Source organism: Chenopodium album, chromosome 6 (assembly GCF_948465745.1).
Source record: "Chenopodium album chromosome 6, dcCheAlbu1.1, whole genome shotgun sequence".
NCBI classification, from domain to species: Eukaryota; Viridiplantae; Streptophyta; class Magnoliopsida; order Caryophyllales; family Amaranthaceae; genus Chenopodium; species Chenopodium album.
In genome coordinates this window covers 23,982,448-24,001,822 of record NC_137839.1, presented here as the reverse complement: position 1 = coordinate 24,001,822, position 19,375 = coordinate 23,982,448, and the positions used below count along the sequence as shown (strand labels likewise).

General features: G+C 35.8%; 1 protein-coding gene across 2 annotated transcripts; it reads left to right on the top strand.

Annotated features, from left to right (window-relative positions):
- Positions 1-168: 168 nt before the first annotated feature.
- Positions 169-13,076, top strand: LOC145635964 (uncharacterized). 2 transcript variants are annotated; one of them, XM_081687382.1, is made up of 7 exons: positions 169-305; positions 569-794; positions 4,410-4,649; positions 9,516-9,627; positions 9,749-9,923; positions 10,732-10,972; positions 12,572-13,076. In XM_081687382.1, exons 2-7 carry the CDS (start codon positions 611-613, stop codon positions 12,859-12,861), a joined length of 1,242 nt encoding a protein of 413 aa, XP_081543508.1. In that variant the 5' UTR covers positions 169-305; positions 569-610; the 3' UTR covers positions 12,862-13,076. The 2 variants fall into 2 exon arrangements, with proteins under 2 accessions (XP_081543508.1, XP_081543509.1); XM_081687383.1 differs by lacking the exon at positions 169-305 and adding an exon at positions 316-462.
- Positions 13,077-19,375: the final 6,299 nt, after the last annotated feature.

The window sequence follows — 19,375 nt, the reverse complement described above, 5'->3', positions numbered from 1 at the left end:
AATATATTATATAAAATCATAAAATATTCGAGTATTACAACCTGACCCGAAAAGCCCGTGTAGCCCGGTGATTTTGGACACGAACTTTTTGTCCCAAAATTTTACCCAGCCCGAGAAAGGGGAAGAAAGTTTAGGCCATGGCCCGTCCCAAACCTGACCGCCCCACCCAATAATCAACTCTACGTTGGAGTTGCTCAAATAATGTTGATGAAGTCATCATGATTCGGTAATAATTCCTCTCCCCCGCCAGAAGCCTCAACCAACTTTATTGTTGAAGCTTGATCGTTCCCTCATTCATATCCAAGGTTACTCTCTTTCTCCTCTTATTTCCATTTTTTAATTCTTCGATCTTTTCCGAAAACACGTTTTCAGTCTCCAAATTAAATTCAAAACTAGTTCAATCCCTCAAAAATACCCCAAAAAATTAGGGTTCTATTTCTATTACTTGATCAAATTTTCTAGGTTTTGCTTTGTAAAATTCCCTATTTATCTATCTCAATTCAAGCTATTTTATCAATTTATAGATGTTGTGTTGTATTCTGAATTACATGATTCTATGAATTTCTAGGTTTTTGCAGTAATTGTGTGGTGACGGAAGAATTCTGAGAGGATGTGGGCAGCTTCATGTCTAGCGTCATGCTGCGCAGCTTGCGCTTGTGATGCTTGTCGTACAGTGGTCTCCGGTATCAGCCGCCGTTCAGCTCGTATTGCTTACTGCGGTGTCTTTGCGTTGTCCTTGATTGTTGCCTATATTCTTCGTGAGGTTGCGGCTCCTCTTATGGAGAAGATGCCTTGTAAGCTATAGATTTCGTCTTTTTTACGGGTCTTTCTTTATTTAGCTTTTTGGATTTTGTTGCGAATTTGTCGAATAGTGTTGGTAGTTTGTTAGTTTAGTAGAGGGTATTCACGATATAGAAGATCATTTTAGTAATTTAGAGTTATTGGTTTGAAATTGATGAAGCTAAACATAGAATATTATATATGTTTGGGGTTTGGTAGATTGCTGAAGCATTTGTATAGATTTGATGATCTTCTAGCTTCCAGCAGCCCGATGCATATTTTTCTGAAAAGTGTGTGTAGGCGTGCTTCTAATACTAACCCTCTATGAAGTTAGAGTTAATGCGCCACTTGTTTCTTCTCATTGTACGAATTAGAGTTGGGAAGGAGTCGAAGGACTGAGTTGAAATGGTAAACTGACTAATCTTTTCTTTTTTGATCAAATTTTCCATTTAAGGTACAAATTTGAGAAAGAACCCTATCTGAACCTTATTGCATGATATGGCTTAATTTGAACCCATGATGGAAGCCCCAACCATGCATAAATGATGAATCCTAATTTGCAAATATTATACTAAGGCAGTATTAGTAGGGCTATGTTTTTTTTTGATAAAATACATTTTCTTGGAAAATGTCCATTTCTCCATTTTCTTTTAATACTTTTGTTAAAGGGTGGAAAACTGTTTTTTGAAGTAGGAAAATAAAATTATTTTGTAAAGACGATATATCACATCTCTACTCCCCACTTCCTATTTTCTCTTCTGTTCTTCCCCTCCCTTTTACTTCTATATTCAAACAAACAAAGGAAAACCCTTTCCACAATTATGTTTTGCATTGAAAAATGTTTTCTTTAGAAAATTATAAATTGATTTTCCATGAAAAATAATTTTCCATCAAAACAAATGGAGTCTTAGTCAAAATCTGATGTTTTCCCCTTCATTTTATTCCAGTCAGATATTATTGGCAGACATGACTGGCGAGAGTTCTTGGATTCTTATTTCCCATACCAAAGATTCTAATTAGCGATATTTTGTTAAAAAAAAAGAGGTAGTCCAGTACTCTTATCCAGACAGAGATTGTTGGCAAGAGCTCCCTAGTGATCCCTGTCTCCCATAGTCTGCTGGTAGATGTCATCATGTCAGTGTGTCACTGGTCTTCGCTTTTCATATTCCCAATCTCTCCTTTTCCTCCTCCCCAATTCTTTGTTTCTCTTCCTTGTGTTTCTTTCTCAAGTTGCTTGAGATTGTTGATATTACTGTAAAGTCAATCCAATTGATCTCTTGTGCTCTCTTTTTCGTTGATTGCTGGACTATTGCATGACTGAGGCCTTTAAGGTTCAGGTCTTAGGGTAATTTAGGACATCTGGCATGTTTTTTTAGGGATGTAAGATCAACCAATTGTTATGCCTTTTGTCATCTTGAGGTTGTCAGACTTGGTCACTACATTAGCTGTGTCAGACTTACTTTTTTTTTTTTTTTTTATTATTTTTATTTTATGGTGGTTGGGGGGGGGGGGGGGGAGAGCATGGAAGAGGAAGATATAATAATAAAAAAATAAAGTAAGTTAGTGGTACTGGACAAATAAATCATCTTTTAAATGCAAGCACTAATCTTGTTGCTATCTGTTTGGAGTCGTCTGAGACTCTGAGGTGACCTTTAGTAGATTAATACAGAAAAAAGATACCAGACAAATAGACTATGAACCAGATTTGGTAGATTTTTCTACTCTTAGCCCTGCTAATTTTTGTATTCTCTGACTAGAATCCTGGTATCTTAATCCTAGAATTGGATACTTGACACTTAGTGGCTTCCTCCAAATGTTTAATACTCCTTTATTGCTCTCTTATGCTTGTTTCTTGAAGTATTCAGGCCACAATTTGTTGTTTTATACATCCCTGTTGCTCCTCTCCTTTAGTCATATGTCAGGCACCTTTGTCAAGAAAAATTCTGTTAGGTTTCATTTTTCTATCCCTAGTCACTCTCTACCTTATCTCCTAGTCGCATAGGATTAGCTACATTAGTTCAATGTCATTCACCTATGCTTAATATCTTTGTGATTGAATAAAAACCCCATGAGTGAACCCTCAAATTAAATAATTCATTGCTTGGCTTTTTTGGTTTGTTAAGCATGTCTTAGGTAAAGTTGCCAACACATTAGGCTCAGTCACACCTAGCCACAAGCGCACTACAAGCATGCCAAAAGGCACATTAGATATATTTCATTTTACACAATCTTTTAAAATTATGTCTCACTTCAACAAGGCCTACTTTACGCTTTCCCTTAGAAGTTAGAATGATAGAACCTAGACTTTGGGACCCTTATTGCTTTGTTGTGCCTTAAAGACACTAATTTACCTTAACCTGGCTCAAATGTCCGACACTTGGAACCCCTATCGCCTTAAGCTTTCGGGACTCTTTGCTGTAATCATGTAGTGTGCCATAAGCATTTATAAACACTGTGGTATCTCAACCCTATTGAAATGGTCCGCTTGATTCCTTATGAATTTAAATCTATTCTTCTGTTGCTTCTAGGGGTGAGCAAACCAGGTATCCGGTCAAAATTTTAGGACCCGGACCCGGAATTGGTTGGAACCGGGTCCTAAAATTCGAACCGGAATTGGTTCAACCGGGTCCTAAAATTTAGGACTTGGAATTGGAACCAACGGGTACCGGTTTCTGTTCCGGTTCCGGGTACCCACTTATGTAAATAATTATTAAAATATAATATAAATTGTAATACTTATTTAAGTTTATTTTCATTTTTAGCGTTTAACACTTGTATTTATATGTGCGTTAAGATATTTTATTTATGTTAGGTATTAAAAATATATTTTTTTTATTTTACTAACTAGATACATTTAACATAATTTTATTTTAAAAAAACTTATTTAGTGTAGCATATGTTAGTTAATTGGGTACCCAACCGGTTCCGGGTCCAAAAAATCAAGAATTGGAATGGGAACCGATTGCAACCGGTTCCTTAATTTATTACCCGGAATTGGAACCACCGGGTCCAGCTCCAGACCCACCGGTTCCTAACCGGTTCCAATTCCAATTCCGGGTACCCAGAATTTTTGCTCACCCCTAGTTGCTTCTTTATGATTTATTTTTTTTTTCTTTCTAAATTGTAAGTATGTTTAAATCTGAATTTTATGGTGAAATGGTTTCAACAGTACTCCTATTATTTACCAATCATGCAAGCAAGAATATATTTGCATATATTCTATAAGTTGTTAAATGTGATAAAAGCTTTATTAAGGCTAAAAGAATATGGGAAATCTTTGTTGCAATTTCTCAATGTCATTGAATTGGGGTTTAATTTGAATTTCTTGATTTTGACCTCTTTTAGTTAATTCAGGCCTGAATCCTATGGCTCTGAAATGCTCCCAGGATCCAAGGACTGAGCGTGTCCATTTCTGAAACATCTTGAGAAAGCGCTCAAAATGTTTATAGAAAGCATGGATATAATTAAATAGGATTTGGCTGTGGTGATTGAACACTTGGAGAGTTGGAGTTTAATTATCTTAATGTGTCCGTGTCATGCTCTCATTTTAGCTGCAGCAGTCTTGTGGTTCCTACAGGCAATGTATTTATACATTAACTTAGAAAGTGACGTCTCCATTGTTTCTGCAGGGATCAATTATTTTCACCAAACACCTGACAAGGAATGGTTTCAAACAGATGCTGTGCTGCGAGTCAGTCTGGGAAATTTTCTATTTTTCACCATTTTAGCTGTTCTAATGATTGGTGTGAAGAACCAAAAGGATCCTCGTGATAGCTTGCATCATGGTGGATGGATGATGAAAATAATATGTTGGTGTCTGCTTGTACTCTTGATGTTTTTTCTTCCCAATGAAATCATCAGTCTCTATGGTATGAGCTTATATATTTTTCTTTGATTTCCCCTATCAACTGCTTTTTTTTTTTTTTAGTTTCTTTCTCATAGTTTTCCCCTCCCCCTCCCTTTCTTGTTTAAGCTCTTCAGTTTTTGTTTTTGTTTCCCCTTCCCAACCTCTCCTCCCCCCCCCCCCCCCCCCCCCACCCCACCCCCCGAAAAAAAAAAAAGAAAGAAAATGGCCTCTTTGTTTTGATGAAGTGTTGTTATTTACAATTTTCTAAATAGGATTTGAAAATTGGTGCCACACCTACAAAGTGTTAATTTGGGGAATGCTTCTTGGGTTTAGATAGAGCATCTGTCTGTCCTTTCATAAGCTTTTCATCTTTTTATGAATATAGTATATTCAGTTATAATTTATTTAGTGTTTCACTGATGTAGTATTATTTTATTGATTTCTATGTGATGGTTTGGCACCGTGTAGAATGTGTGATGTCTCAGATTGAGTGACATGTTCTGATTTTGTAGTGTCTAGTATGGGAGTCCAAATCTTCTGCCCCATAAGATTTCCCTACAACTTGTGCCACTCTCCCATTGAATCACTCATCATTTGTTTTAATTTAATAAATAATTTTTTCAAGAAAAAAGTTATTTTCATCCTTCTTTCTTGCGTTTCCCTGCCATGAAATCCAGCAAACTATAGCTACTCTAATTGGCAAGTCGAGCATTTATGCTCCATACCCAACGTCCCAACCTCACCTCCATTGTTGGTAATTTGCATTAGCTTTACTCTCTACTGGAAGTCTCCAAAAGCATCACCAAAATCTATATGATTGCTGGCGTGCTGGTTATCAGTCAATTGGAAACACTTGAAAACCTACCCTAGTTTCCTAAAAGAATCTAATTTCTACCCCTAGGTTGCACAAAAACGGATACGGGTACAAAAACGGGTACGGATACGGCAAAATCAAAATTTCCAAAAACGGATACGGCATGGATACACCAAAAAAAATCAGCAAAATTTAAATCCATAAAAAGTTTTTTTTTTTTTTTTTTTTACATAATAAAAAAATTCACAACATAACAACATTAATGACTAAAATCATAAGAGGAAAAGAAAAAAAGTAAAAACCTACTGTTAGTAGGAATCGAAATATGAAGAAAAATTGCTTTGTGCCGCAGATGTTGAACGATCAAAAACCCATATGATCACACCTATGATTGAAAAGTAAAAAAAAAACCCTTAAATGAATGTAGGATAAAAATTCAAATAAAGAAACAGAGAGCGAGAGAAAGAAGGAGAGGACTCCGCAGCTGGTGGTCTCCTGGTCGGAGATGGTGGTCACTTGGTCAGAGATGGTGTCGGGCAACGAATAGGCCTACAACAGCAGGTCGCCGATCTACTCCATTGTTTGTGTATTTTAAGATTTAGGGTATCCTAATCGCAAAGGTAAGTAATTTAAGAGGGTTTTTTTTTTAGGGTTGGGCTTAAATTTGTACTAGGGGACGTCCAAAAAGGACCAAAGCCGTCCCCGAAATGTCCCCAGGTCACCTGAAAGCCGTACCCAAAAAGGCTTCCCATACCACCTTTCAAGGGTACAGTATGGGGACGTATCCTAGGCGTACCCATCCCCGGTTCTGTTCTTGATGCGTCCGCGGTACGGAAACAGCATAGAGGAGGCGTACCCGTGCATCCTTGTTCTCCCCTACAGTGACCATATTTATGAATGATGGAAAAAAGGGCGTGGTTTGAGTTGTAAAATCTAGATTTCAGATCTATTATTGCTATCAATTACCAACGGTGGTAGTGAAATTGGGTTGCTGAAAAAAAAGGGGGTTATATATATTACTTGGTGGTCAAATATGAATTTGAATTGGTATTGGGTATGGCTTACCACTGGTGCTGACTGTGTGAGTCTTGCTGCTAAATGTATAATTTTAGAGGGGCAATAGAATGACATGACTGAATTTTAATATTATTACAACAAAGCCTTGATCCCAAAGATGGGGTTGGCTACATGAACCAAGATTATATCTTTTGTTCCTCTCCCTTAATTTTCTTCTTTTCAATTTTTAATGCTCCTGCAAGCCCAACTTCTTTATGTCCTTAACTCCTGAATTTTTTTTTCATAAGTTTTTTTTGATAAAAGTTAAAATTGAATACTGTATAATAAAACCTTGCTAATATGGATCAATGAAAACAGTGGAACATAGAGTGGTAATTTTGCTGTGGGACCAAAAATTCTCTCCCCTCTAATGGTTAATTGTTGCATCCCTTGTTTTACAACCTATTATGGAAGCTTATGCTTACTTTTATAAAGCTAGGTGAAAGGCGCCTCTCCCCTACCTAGGTGTAACACATTCAGAAAGTGTTAAGAGGGTCAGAGGAGCACACCTATTCAATGTCCAATGCGCTGCGCTTTGTGCATCATTTGTTCAAAAGCGAGGGGGAGGACTTGCGGTGGGGTATTTGAGTTAAAACCTTAAAATTACCAAAAAACCAAATCAACTCTTACCCTCCTGTAGACTTATTTGAGCAAAAGCCCTTTATTAATAGCATATATTTACTTGATTTTAATCCTCAAATTGAAAGCCCTAATTATTGGAAATCCTAAATCGCGGTTGAAGCGATTGGCTTATTGTTGTTTGCTGGTACCAGACATTTTCGGTGAGACTCCTGTGGCTGTTGTCACCAGATCTACCAGTGGTCATTTTCGGTCAAGGAATCTCTCGAGCTGCACTTATTTCTTCATTCTCTCCCTTTTCTTCTATTCTCCTCTCTTATTCTGTCTTCATCATTCTCTTCAATTTTCATTCCTCTGCTTTTCGATCTTGTATCTTCTTCTCTGAATTCTTTGTCCCCTGATCTGCTGCTAATTTTTTTGGTGACATACTGACAGGTATGCCCACTCTGATTTTACTAGTTACGTAATACCCCCTCCCCCCTCTGATTATTTACAAAGTTAGACTATTAATTTAGCTTAACTTTTTATTTTACTATTTATTTTATGCTTGAATGGAAATAAAATAAAATTTTAAATTTATAAATTAAGTTATTTCAAAAAAAAAAAAAAAAAGTTGCCTTGCACCTTGGCTCTAGGAATCCTTTGTGCCTCGCGCCTTGGCTTTAGGGACTCTTTGCTCCTTGAGATTTTTGGCACTAAGATTCTATGTTGATAAATGACAACATTAGTAAAACTTGTGATACCAGGAAAAGGCAAAGGTTGAATGAATTAGGACTGTCTGCATAGTCCCTGATATATCATGTCCCACAACAAACGTAAACAAAATATCCAGATGAAATGGGATCTAATGTACTTGTATCAATGTTATTGTTAACTGATATCAAGATGGTAAATTTGGAATTATAATTAATTGTGACCCTTTCGTTGATTAAATCAACTTTACACATTTGAGATGTGATCTTGTTATAGAACTTTGTGCCCTTGTAGATGGTCCTGTAGTAGTCTTATATCAGCAAATCACTAAATTCAATATAAGCTCATGCAAGGTTATTGGTTTGTTTTGTTAGGTCTTTAGTTGAATTCAATGTAAGCTCACAATCTTATTTTTGCTATGACTAGCAAAATTATATTGTCAACATTAGAGGCCCAGTTGGTTTAGGGGAATATTAAAAGGGAAACAGGCTAGATTTATACTAGTGATGGAATTCCTTCACTGATTTGTAGCCATTGTATTAACCCCTCTCAACCTCCACCAAACTTCTTCTTCACTGTTTCCATTACCCATCCTGCATCCTCCATTCTCTCTCTCTGGACGCCTTAACCCTACTACCACTCTTTAAACCAAGTTGAACTCTCTTTCTGCAAATGCACTCTTCCTCTACGTATGCGATTTTCAGCTATGGATGGGCCATTTCATACCACGGCTTGATGATATCAAGTTGGCTCATTCTTTGGCTGATGTATTTTGGGTGATGTCAATTTCATAAAATATCTTTATTTTTCCAGCGAGCTTCTCTATGACTCTATCTCTCTTGTTGTGGCAATGTTTTTTATGGTGGTGGTTGGTGTGTCTAGGTGTAGAGGTTGTGGTAGTGGTTACCTAGAGGAGAGATGATTGCAATTAAGGTACTTTTGTGAAAAAGCAATTGGTAGCAGACATGTGAGATGTGGCTGCGGAATGAAAGTGGTGGTGGGTATGGTTGTGTTGTTGACTTTGGGCTTATGCATTTACTGCAAGCGATGTGATCTGCAATTTTGGAAAGGGTAGGCTTACAAAATTAAGCGATTGTGATTAGGTCCTCTAGGCAGTTTGATTTAGATTAAAAATGTGCATAGACATCAAGAGGGGAGGTGTACTCGAACCTAAAGTGATTGCTAGACATCAAGAGGGGAGGTGTACTCGAACCTAAAGTGATTGCTAGACTTGTATTAATGATTTTATTTTACTGTCCTAATTATGATGCCTTGGAATATAGCATTTTCTGTCTAAGTATCAATGTTGTCATAAACTTTAGGTAAATGTCCTTAGAGTTGGTTGTTTATCGTTGTTAGTTTTTGTTCATTATTCAGATTCCCAATACCTTGCTATGCCCAAGTCTGACATGAATTCAATACCTTTGTTGTGACTTTTGAAAAAGAAGAAAACAGGGTTAGCTTTTTATATCCATGTTAGATGCCTTTGTTTGATTCCTGCACTTGTAAAAGTCTTAGTAACAAATTGTTGCTGATTAACTGGTGGGAGAGGTTATTTTGGGATTTTGTAAGGGTAATGCAACTTGAAACTTGCTGCAGCCATTTTTTGATCTATTTGTCAAGAGCATTAACCATTGATGTTGACAATCGTGTATATTGATGCTAGCTTTGTCTGTCTTTTCATTTTTTATGGTTAAAATTTTTGTAGTTAATCTATGTTCATGTAAATGTGTTCTGTTATTGCAGAGGCAACTTCGAAATTTGGGGCAGGATTATTTCTTTTTGTTCAAGTTGTGTTGTTGCTAGATTTTGTTCATGGGTGGAATGACAAATGGGTTGGATACAATGAGCAATTCTGGTAGTGAACCTTTACCCTTTTATTGCACATCGTTAAATTAATGAAAAGTGGCTTTTCTTGATAAATTTTGTATCTTACGTTTTTCCTGACTTGTATGTTGTGAATCTCCATGAAATCTTAGGTACACTGCTCTGTTTGTTGTTTCACTTATTTGTTACTTGGCAACCTTTTCCTTCTCGGCTGTACTTTTCCATTGGTTCACTCCATCTGGACAAGATTGTGGGCTGAACACCTTTTTCATCTTGACAACCCTTATGTTTGCCTTCATTTTTGCAATAGTAGCTCTACACCCAGCGGTGAGTTACTCTTATACCAAATTTTCTGTTTACTGATAAATTTTGTCCTTCATTTTCTCATTCATTAAATCAGTAGTTGCATAATATGTTACACTTTTAAGTAAATTTAGTATCATACTTGGATATCCTACATCAAGACTAAAGCAGTCTAGATATTTCTTTCTCGTGTTGTACTTCGAAGCTAAAGTATAAAGAGTAGACTTTTTAGCAGGTCTTAAGAAAATTATTTATTGTGTCTTTACTTCTATCTTCTCCTTTTTGTGGATTTTGTTTGGTTTGGTGTTTTGGGTTCTTTTGTCAAATTATTATGTACATTGACTTGTTTTTGAATATGCCCTTCGTCCAAGATTAGCTTTTAAGCTTTTGTTTTACAGAGAGACTTAATTAATATTTTAATATGAAGTATATCTTTCTTCTCATAACCAAAAATTAGAGCTGGACACTCACATTCAATAGAAATGTACCTCATTATCTTCTATCACATATTCACATCTACTATTTCAATAAACTAATACTTTAATCATACTTTTCCTATAAATTAATGGTTTATAAACACTAAAAATATGTGTCATGATACGCGTCTTTTTTTTTTTTCTTTTTTTTTTTTTTGGGGGGGGGGGGGGGGGTGTGAAGGGGATTTTGGGATGGTGGAGTGATTAATATGTAAAAGATAATTATGTGCAATTGTACCAAATTCTTTCACTAAACTTTTAGCTTATAAAAATGCTTTATAGATTTTCAAAGATTACATTTCTATGCTGTCAACTTTATGGATTTGATCAAATTTGCAATATGAAACTTGTTGCAGGTCAATGGTAGCATTTTGCCAGCGTCTGTTATATCACTATATTGCATGTATCTCTGTTATAATGGACTTGCCAGTGAGCCTCGGGATTATCAGTGCAATGGTCTTCACAAGCATTCTCAAGCTGTTTCAACAACTTCTCTTACCATTGGGCTGCTTACTACTGTGCTATCAGTTGTCTACTCTGCCGTTCGTGCTGGTTCTTCAACAACTCTTCTTTCCCCTCCTAGCTCACCTCGTGCTGGTAAACTTATGTGCTGTTTTGGTTTGGCATTTATAGATTTATAGCATATTATCTTGGTTATGTAGTTTATATCACATTTATTGTTGGTTGTTTGAGAGTTTATGTTGACAAAGGTAAATGTGAGACTTATTTCCAAAATATTTTGTTAACATGGGAATACTTGTACATATCTTTTACTCGATTAACTAGGGTTATCTTTTTGATTTTTTCTTTGGATTTAGTCATAATCAAAGCCAATGCGGTTTTGATGTATCCAATCCGTTCTGAATTTTCCACCAAATCTAATCTATTCTGATCCGAACACCAAATCTAATCTGTTCCAGTCCGAAGTATAATTTTGTTTGGATCCAAATGCTACTTTGCCAAACAATGTTTTCTGAAAATCCAAAAATTCGATCTATATTTGTTCTGCTCTTTTGGATATTCGACCAAAAATTCTATTTTGGTTTGGATACTTGATCAGAATTTTCAAATATTGGATACCCTCGTGGATATCATTGAAGTTATCTAATGTTTGGATCAATTATGAAAGCGCTTAGCTCTTCAACTTACCAAGACCCCTCTAATGAAAGCATTTACCCAAGCACACAGCTCAAAACTCGTGTTTATTTTATACTTGTATTATTCCTTTTCTTCTTCTACTCCCCCTACTCTGTCCTCTGATGAGACTGATACTCAGAATTCAAGATTTATTAACCTTCTCTTGGTCTCCTCTCCTGTAATTGACCTCTTTCATTAGTCCACAATAAAATCACTACAACAACAAAGGGCCATTATGAATTTCAGATTTGAATATATTTTATTTGAAATGTAATAATGATTGTATATCCGATCAGCGCTTGGCCCTACTTTTTTTTAGTTCTAATGTCTTGTGATCCATATATTTAAAATTTGTGATAGAAATTACTATTGGCCTAATATTCTCCCACAATCCTGATATATGCCATGAAAACCTGGTTTTAGAGAGGGGGGGGGGGGGGGGGTGGGGTGATTTCTCTCTCTCCGTAATAGCTAAGAAATATTTTGAATCCTGTTTTTTTGTATGTTGGTTTTGGGTTTGGAAAAATGAACTATTAGCAACTGATGATTATTTGGATTTTTTTGTTGGCATACGAGTGATGTGACTTGGGTAGTTGGGTATAATGAACACTTGTTTGAGAGAAGGCTTTTCACCATGTGACTTAAAAAGTAGAGATCATGTGAGGATTTATGTTGGCCAGCCCCAGAAATTATTCGGGGAGTAAGGCTTTGTTGTTGCTGCTGCTACTGCTGCTGTAGTCTTTGCTCAACTTTAAGATTGCTGTTCTAATTCCAAATTCCAATGGAGCTAGAGATTTACAATTGTTTGGTTTTGCATACAACTGACTAAATTAGACTGGCTTGTTAAGTTATTGCACTATTTATTTAGTTAATCTAATGGGCTTAGTACTACATAAACTCTTGATATGTTTGCTGGTGATCTTTCGCTACTGGATATTTGTGCTTTAGCATTTTATTTATTATGGTTTTGTTAAGCTCACATGCAAATATATGACTTGTTCTAGGTATTATAGTATATCAATTTTATTTTCTTTTATTGGTGTTTTGGTTTTTGTGAAGGTGCTGGAAGGCCCTTACTTCCTCTCGACAAAGCTGCTGACGAAGAAGAAAAAGAGAAGGCTAAGCCAGTCACTTACTCCTACACTTTCTTTCATATCATCTTCTCTCTCGCTAGCATGTATTCGGCCATGCTTCTGACTGGGTGGTCAGCGTCTGTTGGGGAAAGTGGTAAGCTGATAGATGTGGGGTGGTCATCTGTTTGGGTCCGCATAGTCACTGGATGGGCAACTGCAGCTTTGTACCTATGGTCCTTGGTTGCACCAGTTCTTTTCCCTGATCGAGAGTTCTAATTGGCAAACTTGTATGATGTTATCCGCGGAGTCATGTCTATAGATGTTATGCTGAAGTCCTATTGCTTTGTTACAGCTTTGTGAAGAATGTTAAATTTGGTTGATGCATGAGTATCACTATTGTTGAATGCTCTTGTAAATAAGAATGTAAAATTTGCAACTTGCTGACAAGATACTCTTGCTTGAATATGAAATGACACTAGTTAAAGTTGACATTGCTTGAGCTCCATCAATTCGATTCAAAAACACAATCGAACTGGATTGAGTGAATCAAATCGAGCCAAAAACACAAGCAAGATGGAACCAACATAATATGAAATGATGCTAGCCTACTTATTCAGGGTTAATCACTTAAATCATCTTTGGGAAAGGGCAGTCGTTGAACCCATTCTTGGGGAATGGAAGGTTGTGAACACCCAACAAAATTGTTTTGATTTTTTTATATTATACATAGCGATTGTTCAAACTCAAATAAATTCCGTTCTACTTTCTTTATTCGAAATTTAATTAGGAAAAAAAAACATTGAAAATTATTATCACTCGCTACCATTGTTAATTGGGTACCAAGTCCACCTATTTCACCTTTTCATATTTGTGAATTAATATTTTCCTTTTCATCTAATATTTTATATTTATATCAACCTTTTTTTCCTCATTCAAGCTCATTGTATATGCATGATAAATTCATATTAAAAGAATTAAATTTTATAAATTATAGAATGCATTGCTTGAATATTGTGTTCTTGTGTTAGTATATACTCCTTTTGTCCCTATTTATTTTGTCCATATTCTATTTTTGGGTGTCTCTAAAAGATTGCTTTATTTCCTTAAATGGTATTATGTCCCCACCATCAACTCCACTTACACACTCGTAAAAATGTAAAAGACAAAGATACCCCCGCCAAGTCACTCACTTGCAAACTTTGGTTCAATCCTTAATAAGAACATATTTAGCCTATGTATGGGGCAAACAAATTAGGGCAGAAGGAGTATTTTCTCTCCATTTTCGAAAGTTCGACTCACTTTGTATTTGTGTGTGGTCTCCAATCAACATATTTAACAATGAACTAGTGAATAGTCCGAGCGTTGCCCTAGGTTGCTACTATTGTAGACGTGCAATAGGTAATTTTTTAAAAAGGTTTTTCAAAATTGAAATTGTCATTATTAAACCAAAATTGAATTATTCTTAGAGTTTTTTTGTTTTCTTGTTTTTGTTTTTTTTTTGTTTTTTTTGTTTTTTTTTTAATGAACCTTGTGGTTGCACATATATAATTTTCTTGATTTTTAACACCACAAAAAAAAAAAAAAAAAAAAAAAAAACACAAAAATGGTTTTTAACACTAGAAAAAGAAAAACTTTTTATTTAACACCACCAAAAACCTCCAAAATTTGTTTTTACCACTACTTAACGAATTTTAGGATGGAATCCGTTAAGTGGGGCCACAATGCCACATGTCTTAATGTAGTTGGCTAAAAAAAAAGCCCAACTACCCCACCACCACCACAGGCAGCCTTTCCCCCACCCAACCAGCGCGGCCCCTGCCCCTGGCCCACCTCCGGCGAACCCCCTCTCTAGGCCGAGCACCCGAAAACCTACCCCGACCCGTTCCCGCAACCCTAACCTGAGTAATTTTATCAATTACCTAACCCGACCCGTTCCCGCAACCCGCAACCCCGATCCGTCCCTAAAAAAGGCCACGAAATCAACCATCAATGGCCGAAATCGGCCAGTTTAGGGTCGAAACCGACCACCCAGCCCTAAAATTGGCCGATTTCGGCCATTAGTGGCCGATTTCATAGGCGTTTTAGGGTAGTTCGGTCGTTTTGGGGATACAATGGGTGTCGATCTGGCTGCGGGAGGTGGTTTTCGGTACGCTGGAGGTAAGATTGGGGGCAGGGGCTGCGTAGATAATGTGGGGAAGAGGGTGCATGTGGTTGTGAGTAGACCTGGAAAATGGGTCATACGGGTCGGGTATGGGTCGGGTCATTTCGGGTCGGGTCAATTTCGGGTCATAAGGTTATCGGGTCAAATTAGGGTCGGGTCATTTCGGGTTTCGGGTTGATTTCGGGTCGATTGATAATCGGATCGGGTCAGGTATCGAGTCTAACACTTCGGGTCGGATCAATTTTCGGGTCGGGCCAGTTCGGGCCGGGTCAATTTTCGGGCCCAATTTTCGGGTCAACTTCGAGTCGGGTCATATTCGGGTGATTCATTGGGTTAAATTCAACTCTGTATATATATTTAATTATTTATTTTTTGAAGAAAAACTCACTATATTTATTAAGGCTATTTTTTCATGAATTATAGTAATTGTTTGACTTTTATTGACCTTTTTTTTTTTTTTTTTTTTTTTGGTTTAGACTGAGAATCACTTTCAAGATCTCTTGAAACTAAGAGGGATGCTCTAACTAATTGAGTTATACTCCACTCTCTTATTGATCTTAGTTTTAATACTCTTATTATCATTGTCATGGTTGTAATAATTTCTTTGAATTATTCTTATACTCCCTACGTCCCAACTTACTCTTAACGATTTGACATTTTGCACTATTCACACATCTCAATTTGACCATCTTTTTTAGCTATTATATGAAAGTCAATGTAGTTATGGAAGATGTTGTTGGGTCTATTTTAATGTATAATTTCCTAATATAAACTTTTTATAACTTATATAATTATTTACTAAAAGAAGTTAAAGGTCGGGTCATTTTCGGGTCGGGTCAACTTCGGGTCTCGGGTCAACTTCGGGTGTGGTCATTTCGGGTCTCGGGTCAACTTCGGGTCGGGTAATCTCGGGTCGGGTCGTTTCGGGTTGGGTCATTTCGGGTCAAGGTCGGATCAGTTCCACTTCGGGTCCGGTATGGGTCGGGTCGGGTTAATTCAGGTTTCGGGTCAATTTCGGGTCACTGGTTTCGGGTCGGGTCATCGGGTCTGTAATACCCGAATATTTTATGAGTTTATATAATGTATTTTATAAATAAAATAGTTTATTTTATCTATTAAATAACTTTACTAATCTCATATTTTATTTTGGAGTTCGAAAAGTTTTAAAACCCTAACTATTATAAATTTTTGGTTGCTTCGTTATTTTTCATCCCTGCCGTTTACATGTTTCGTGAGTTTTATATCATGAGCAACAAATATGATCTTCTTTCTCTAATAATTCCAGTTTCAATGACATATCACTAGATAAGGAGATCCGTTATTATTAGCTTTTTATTCCATTATCTATATTGATTCCCTTAATTACTCAAGCAGACCTACGCAAATAAGCTATTTGATCAAATCTACTCAAATATGATCATCTTTGATATAATACCAGTCGCCCCTATCCAATTGTGTTGCTTGCATGGAACCCTTTGTTCTTGCTTCACTATTAAATTAATCTTCGTTTGGAAGGTAATCACACAAACCTTAATTATTAGAGTTGTTTGATTACATATTATTGTTTGTATTATTTGTATTCCATATTATTATATGTAAATTTTATGATTTGTTATTTGTATGATGAAAATTTATATATATGTGTTTGGTTGTTGTATTATATGATTTAATTGTCGCATTGATTGATTGTGATATTTCTAGGGTTTTTAATGTTGTTATTTTAGGGAGTATTGTTATATTGAAGTTTTAGGGTTACTAATGCGGAGTATTATTTTGGGTTGAGAATTGATTACATTTGGGTTACTAGTATGATTGCCCTATAAGAGTTAGAGATATACTACGATTGAATCGAGTTCGAATTATTATACTATTTGGGAACATGTGCCAATATTGAGAATTTATTAAATTGTGAGTTATTATTTGATCGATGAATGAGATCAAAAGGTTGAGAATTATTATTTTGTTCTTGGTTTGAGGCTCGACGTTATAGACTTAGTCCTTGGCTTGTTGGTAACAGGGTAATAATCACGAGTTAAGAATGAGGTACAATCTTTATTATTTATTTTTCTATGGTCCCCTACAGTGGGAATTGGCCCGTATGTGGTCTGGTTTAAGGTGTTTTCTGGTTATTGGGAGTATTCAAGTTTTTATACTTAATGGTTTTATTCGAATTACCCATGTCCAAGGCTAGGTATAGAACAATGAGCATGGCACACTTATTGGATATATTGAGTAAAGGTTTGTATTATTATTCGAGGTTGAGTTGTTAAAGGTTATTTTCAGAGTACAATGTGTAATGTAGTTTCGAACTACATTGTTTAATTGAGCTAGTATGGTCTATTATTCAATTATACTCTATATTATGATTTGTGGTGATTACTCAGCTTTTGCTGACGTGTGTGTGTTATTTTGTTGTTCTATTTGTGTTTGCGGCCATGTCTTTTTCTTATGGTGGCCCTGCGACGACCTATTTTGGAATTTGTCCTTAACGGTGAGTAGTCAAGATTTTCTAAGCAGGTTGATCAAGTGGTCGTAGCTAAAGGAGCTCAAGTGTTTCGATTAGTGTGATGTCATGAGTTTATAAAGTTGTATAAATAGCTCACCTAGTTTATTGGGTTGTAATTATTGGGATTTTTGTAAGCCTTAACACTTGACAGGTTGTTGAGTGTGGCGGTAATACCCTCCGATTTAGGTGTATGCTTCCGCACTTTTATTTAAAGGTTGTCTATTTTTCCTTTATTTATTGTTTATTTTTAGCTAGTAAATCGGGGGTGTTACAGGGTCTGGGTCAGGATTTCCAGGTCTAGTTGTGAGTGTAATACCCCGTATTTTTATACGTATTTTATTTAAAATATGTATTTTGTGAAAGTGTTTAAATAATTTTAATGTTTTAATTATGGTATTTTAATTATTTATTCTATATAAGTTTGCAAATATTTTATAAAAAGGGAAAGTTTGAATTAATTATTTTATAAAAGTTGGGATTTATTTCAGGAAAATATGATTTTAATAAATTTTATTAGGGAAAGGATAAGGAAAATTAAAAGAGGAAAATTTAGGGAAAGGGTTAGTAGAGAATGGGTATAAATATCCCACTTATGAGGCAAATCAAATTGGCCCAGAGTGGAGAAAACCCATTGAGACTTTGAAGTGAGCAATTTTTATTAGTCGTGGCGATTTTAAGATCGTATTCAAGGTACATTCGCGTACTTAACATATTTTGGTGATGTAGTATCATGCTAGGCTTGATTTAAATTAATCCCAAGTAGTATCATGCTAAGGTTTATGTATGGAATCGTGGATTATTGATGTTGGTGATTGTATTGTGAAGCATGATTTATTTGTAATGGTTTATGGATTGGAAAATTACATTTTGGCATGATTATATGGACTACTCTTTTATTTATGGCATGTTAGAATGCATGTTTAATTAAACTACATGTTTAATTTGGTTTGGATTATGGAAAAGGAATTTTATTATGGTAAACAGACTTTATGAGAACAACAAATATTGTACTTTTTTTTTTTTTTTTTTTTTTTTTTTTTTTTTTTTTTTTTTTTTTTTTTTTTGGAAAATTACTATGTACATGGTTAGTCAACTATAAGGGGTACTCATGGTTAATCTATAAGTAATAAAATACACGGAGTAGTATAGTTATACTTAAAACATACTAAATCGTTTTCTTTGATGCTATAAGCATGAGAAAGGAGCTATATAAGTGTCTAGGTACACGAGGAATAAATTGTATGTTGATGCCTTCGTGCACTTAAGGTGTTTTTAACACCGAGGGATAGGATTTGTGACGCTTTATGCGTTTAAGGTGTCTTTGACACTGAGGTAGTTTTTAAAAAGGGTTCAACATTAAATATTATGTGGTCACTAATTATTCAAGAATTAAATTGGCATGTTTGGTTGATTGAATATTTGTTGTTGATTGAATGATTGTGGTTTGAGAGTCATCACCAAGTGTAACAATCTGTAAATATCGTAAAGTGAAAGAGATTACGTGCCAAAACTCTTGGAACGTATATACCTTGAGTATGAACATATGGGGGGAGTTATGAGGTTTTATATTTAACCATAACTTCTAATGGAGTACAGGACGCTGTACATTTCTTTTATTTATTATTATGCGCAGGAATTCCGCCACCTATGTGTGGTTTTGATGCTGGCACGGTTAGCTCTCGTGTCCGTAACCTCAATTAATTTGGGGGAGGTAGAGTTGGAAACCCGTTCGATGCGTGATCAATGCTAAATAAATTATTTAGTGTCTAGTTGTAGAGTCTTGTTGGATGTTGTGTGTGTTGTAAACAGGTGCATTGAGGTAAGTGCGTGATGATAGGTGAAAGCATGTTAGTGTGGTTAATTACGCTTATGTACTCAGCCTTGCTGATTGTGTGTGTTTGTGTGTTTTGGCCATGTCTTTATCTTGGCCCTATGATGAACCATTTTTAATGGAGAGTAGTGGAGATAAGTAGAGATAAGTTTTTCAGGTATTGAAGCATATTCATGACGGGGCATGAGTGAAGAGCGAATCATGCTGTTTCTATTAGTTTACAATATGTTTCTACTTTAATTATTTATGCTATTATTTATATGTGGAGCTAACATCAAGTTTTCGATTTGGT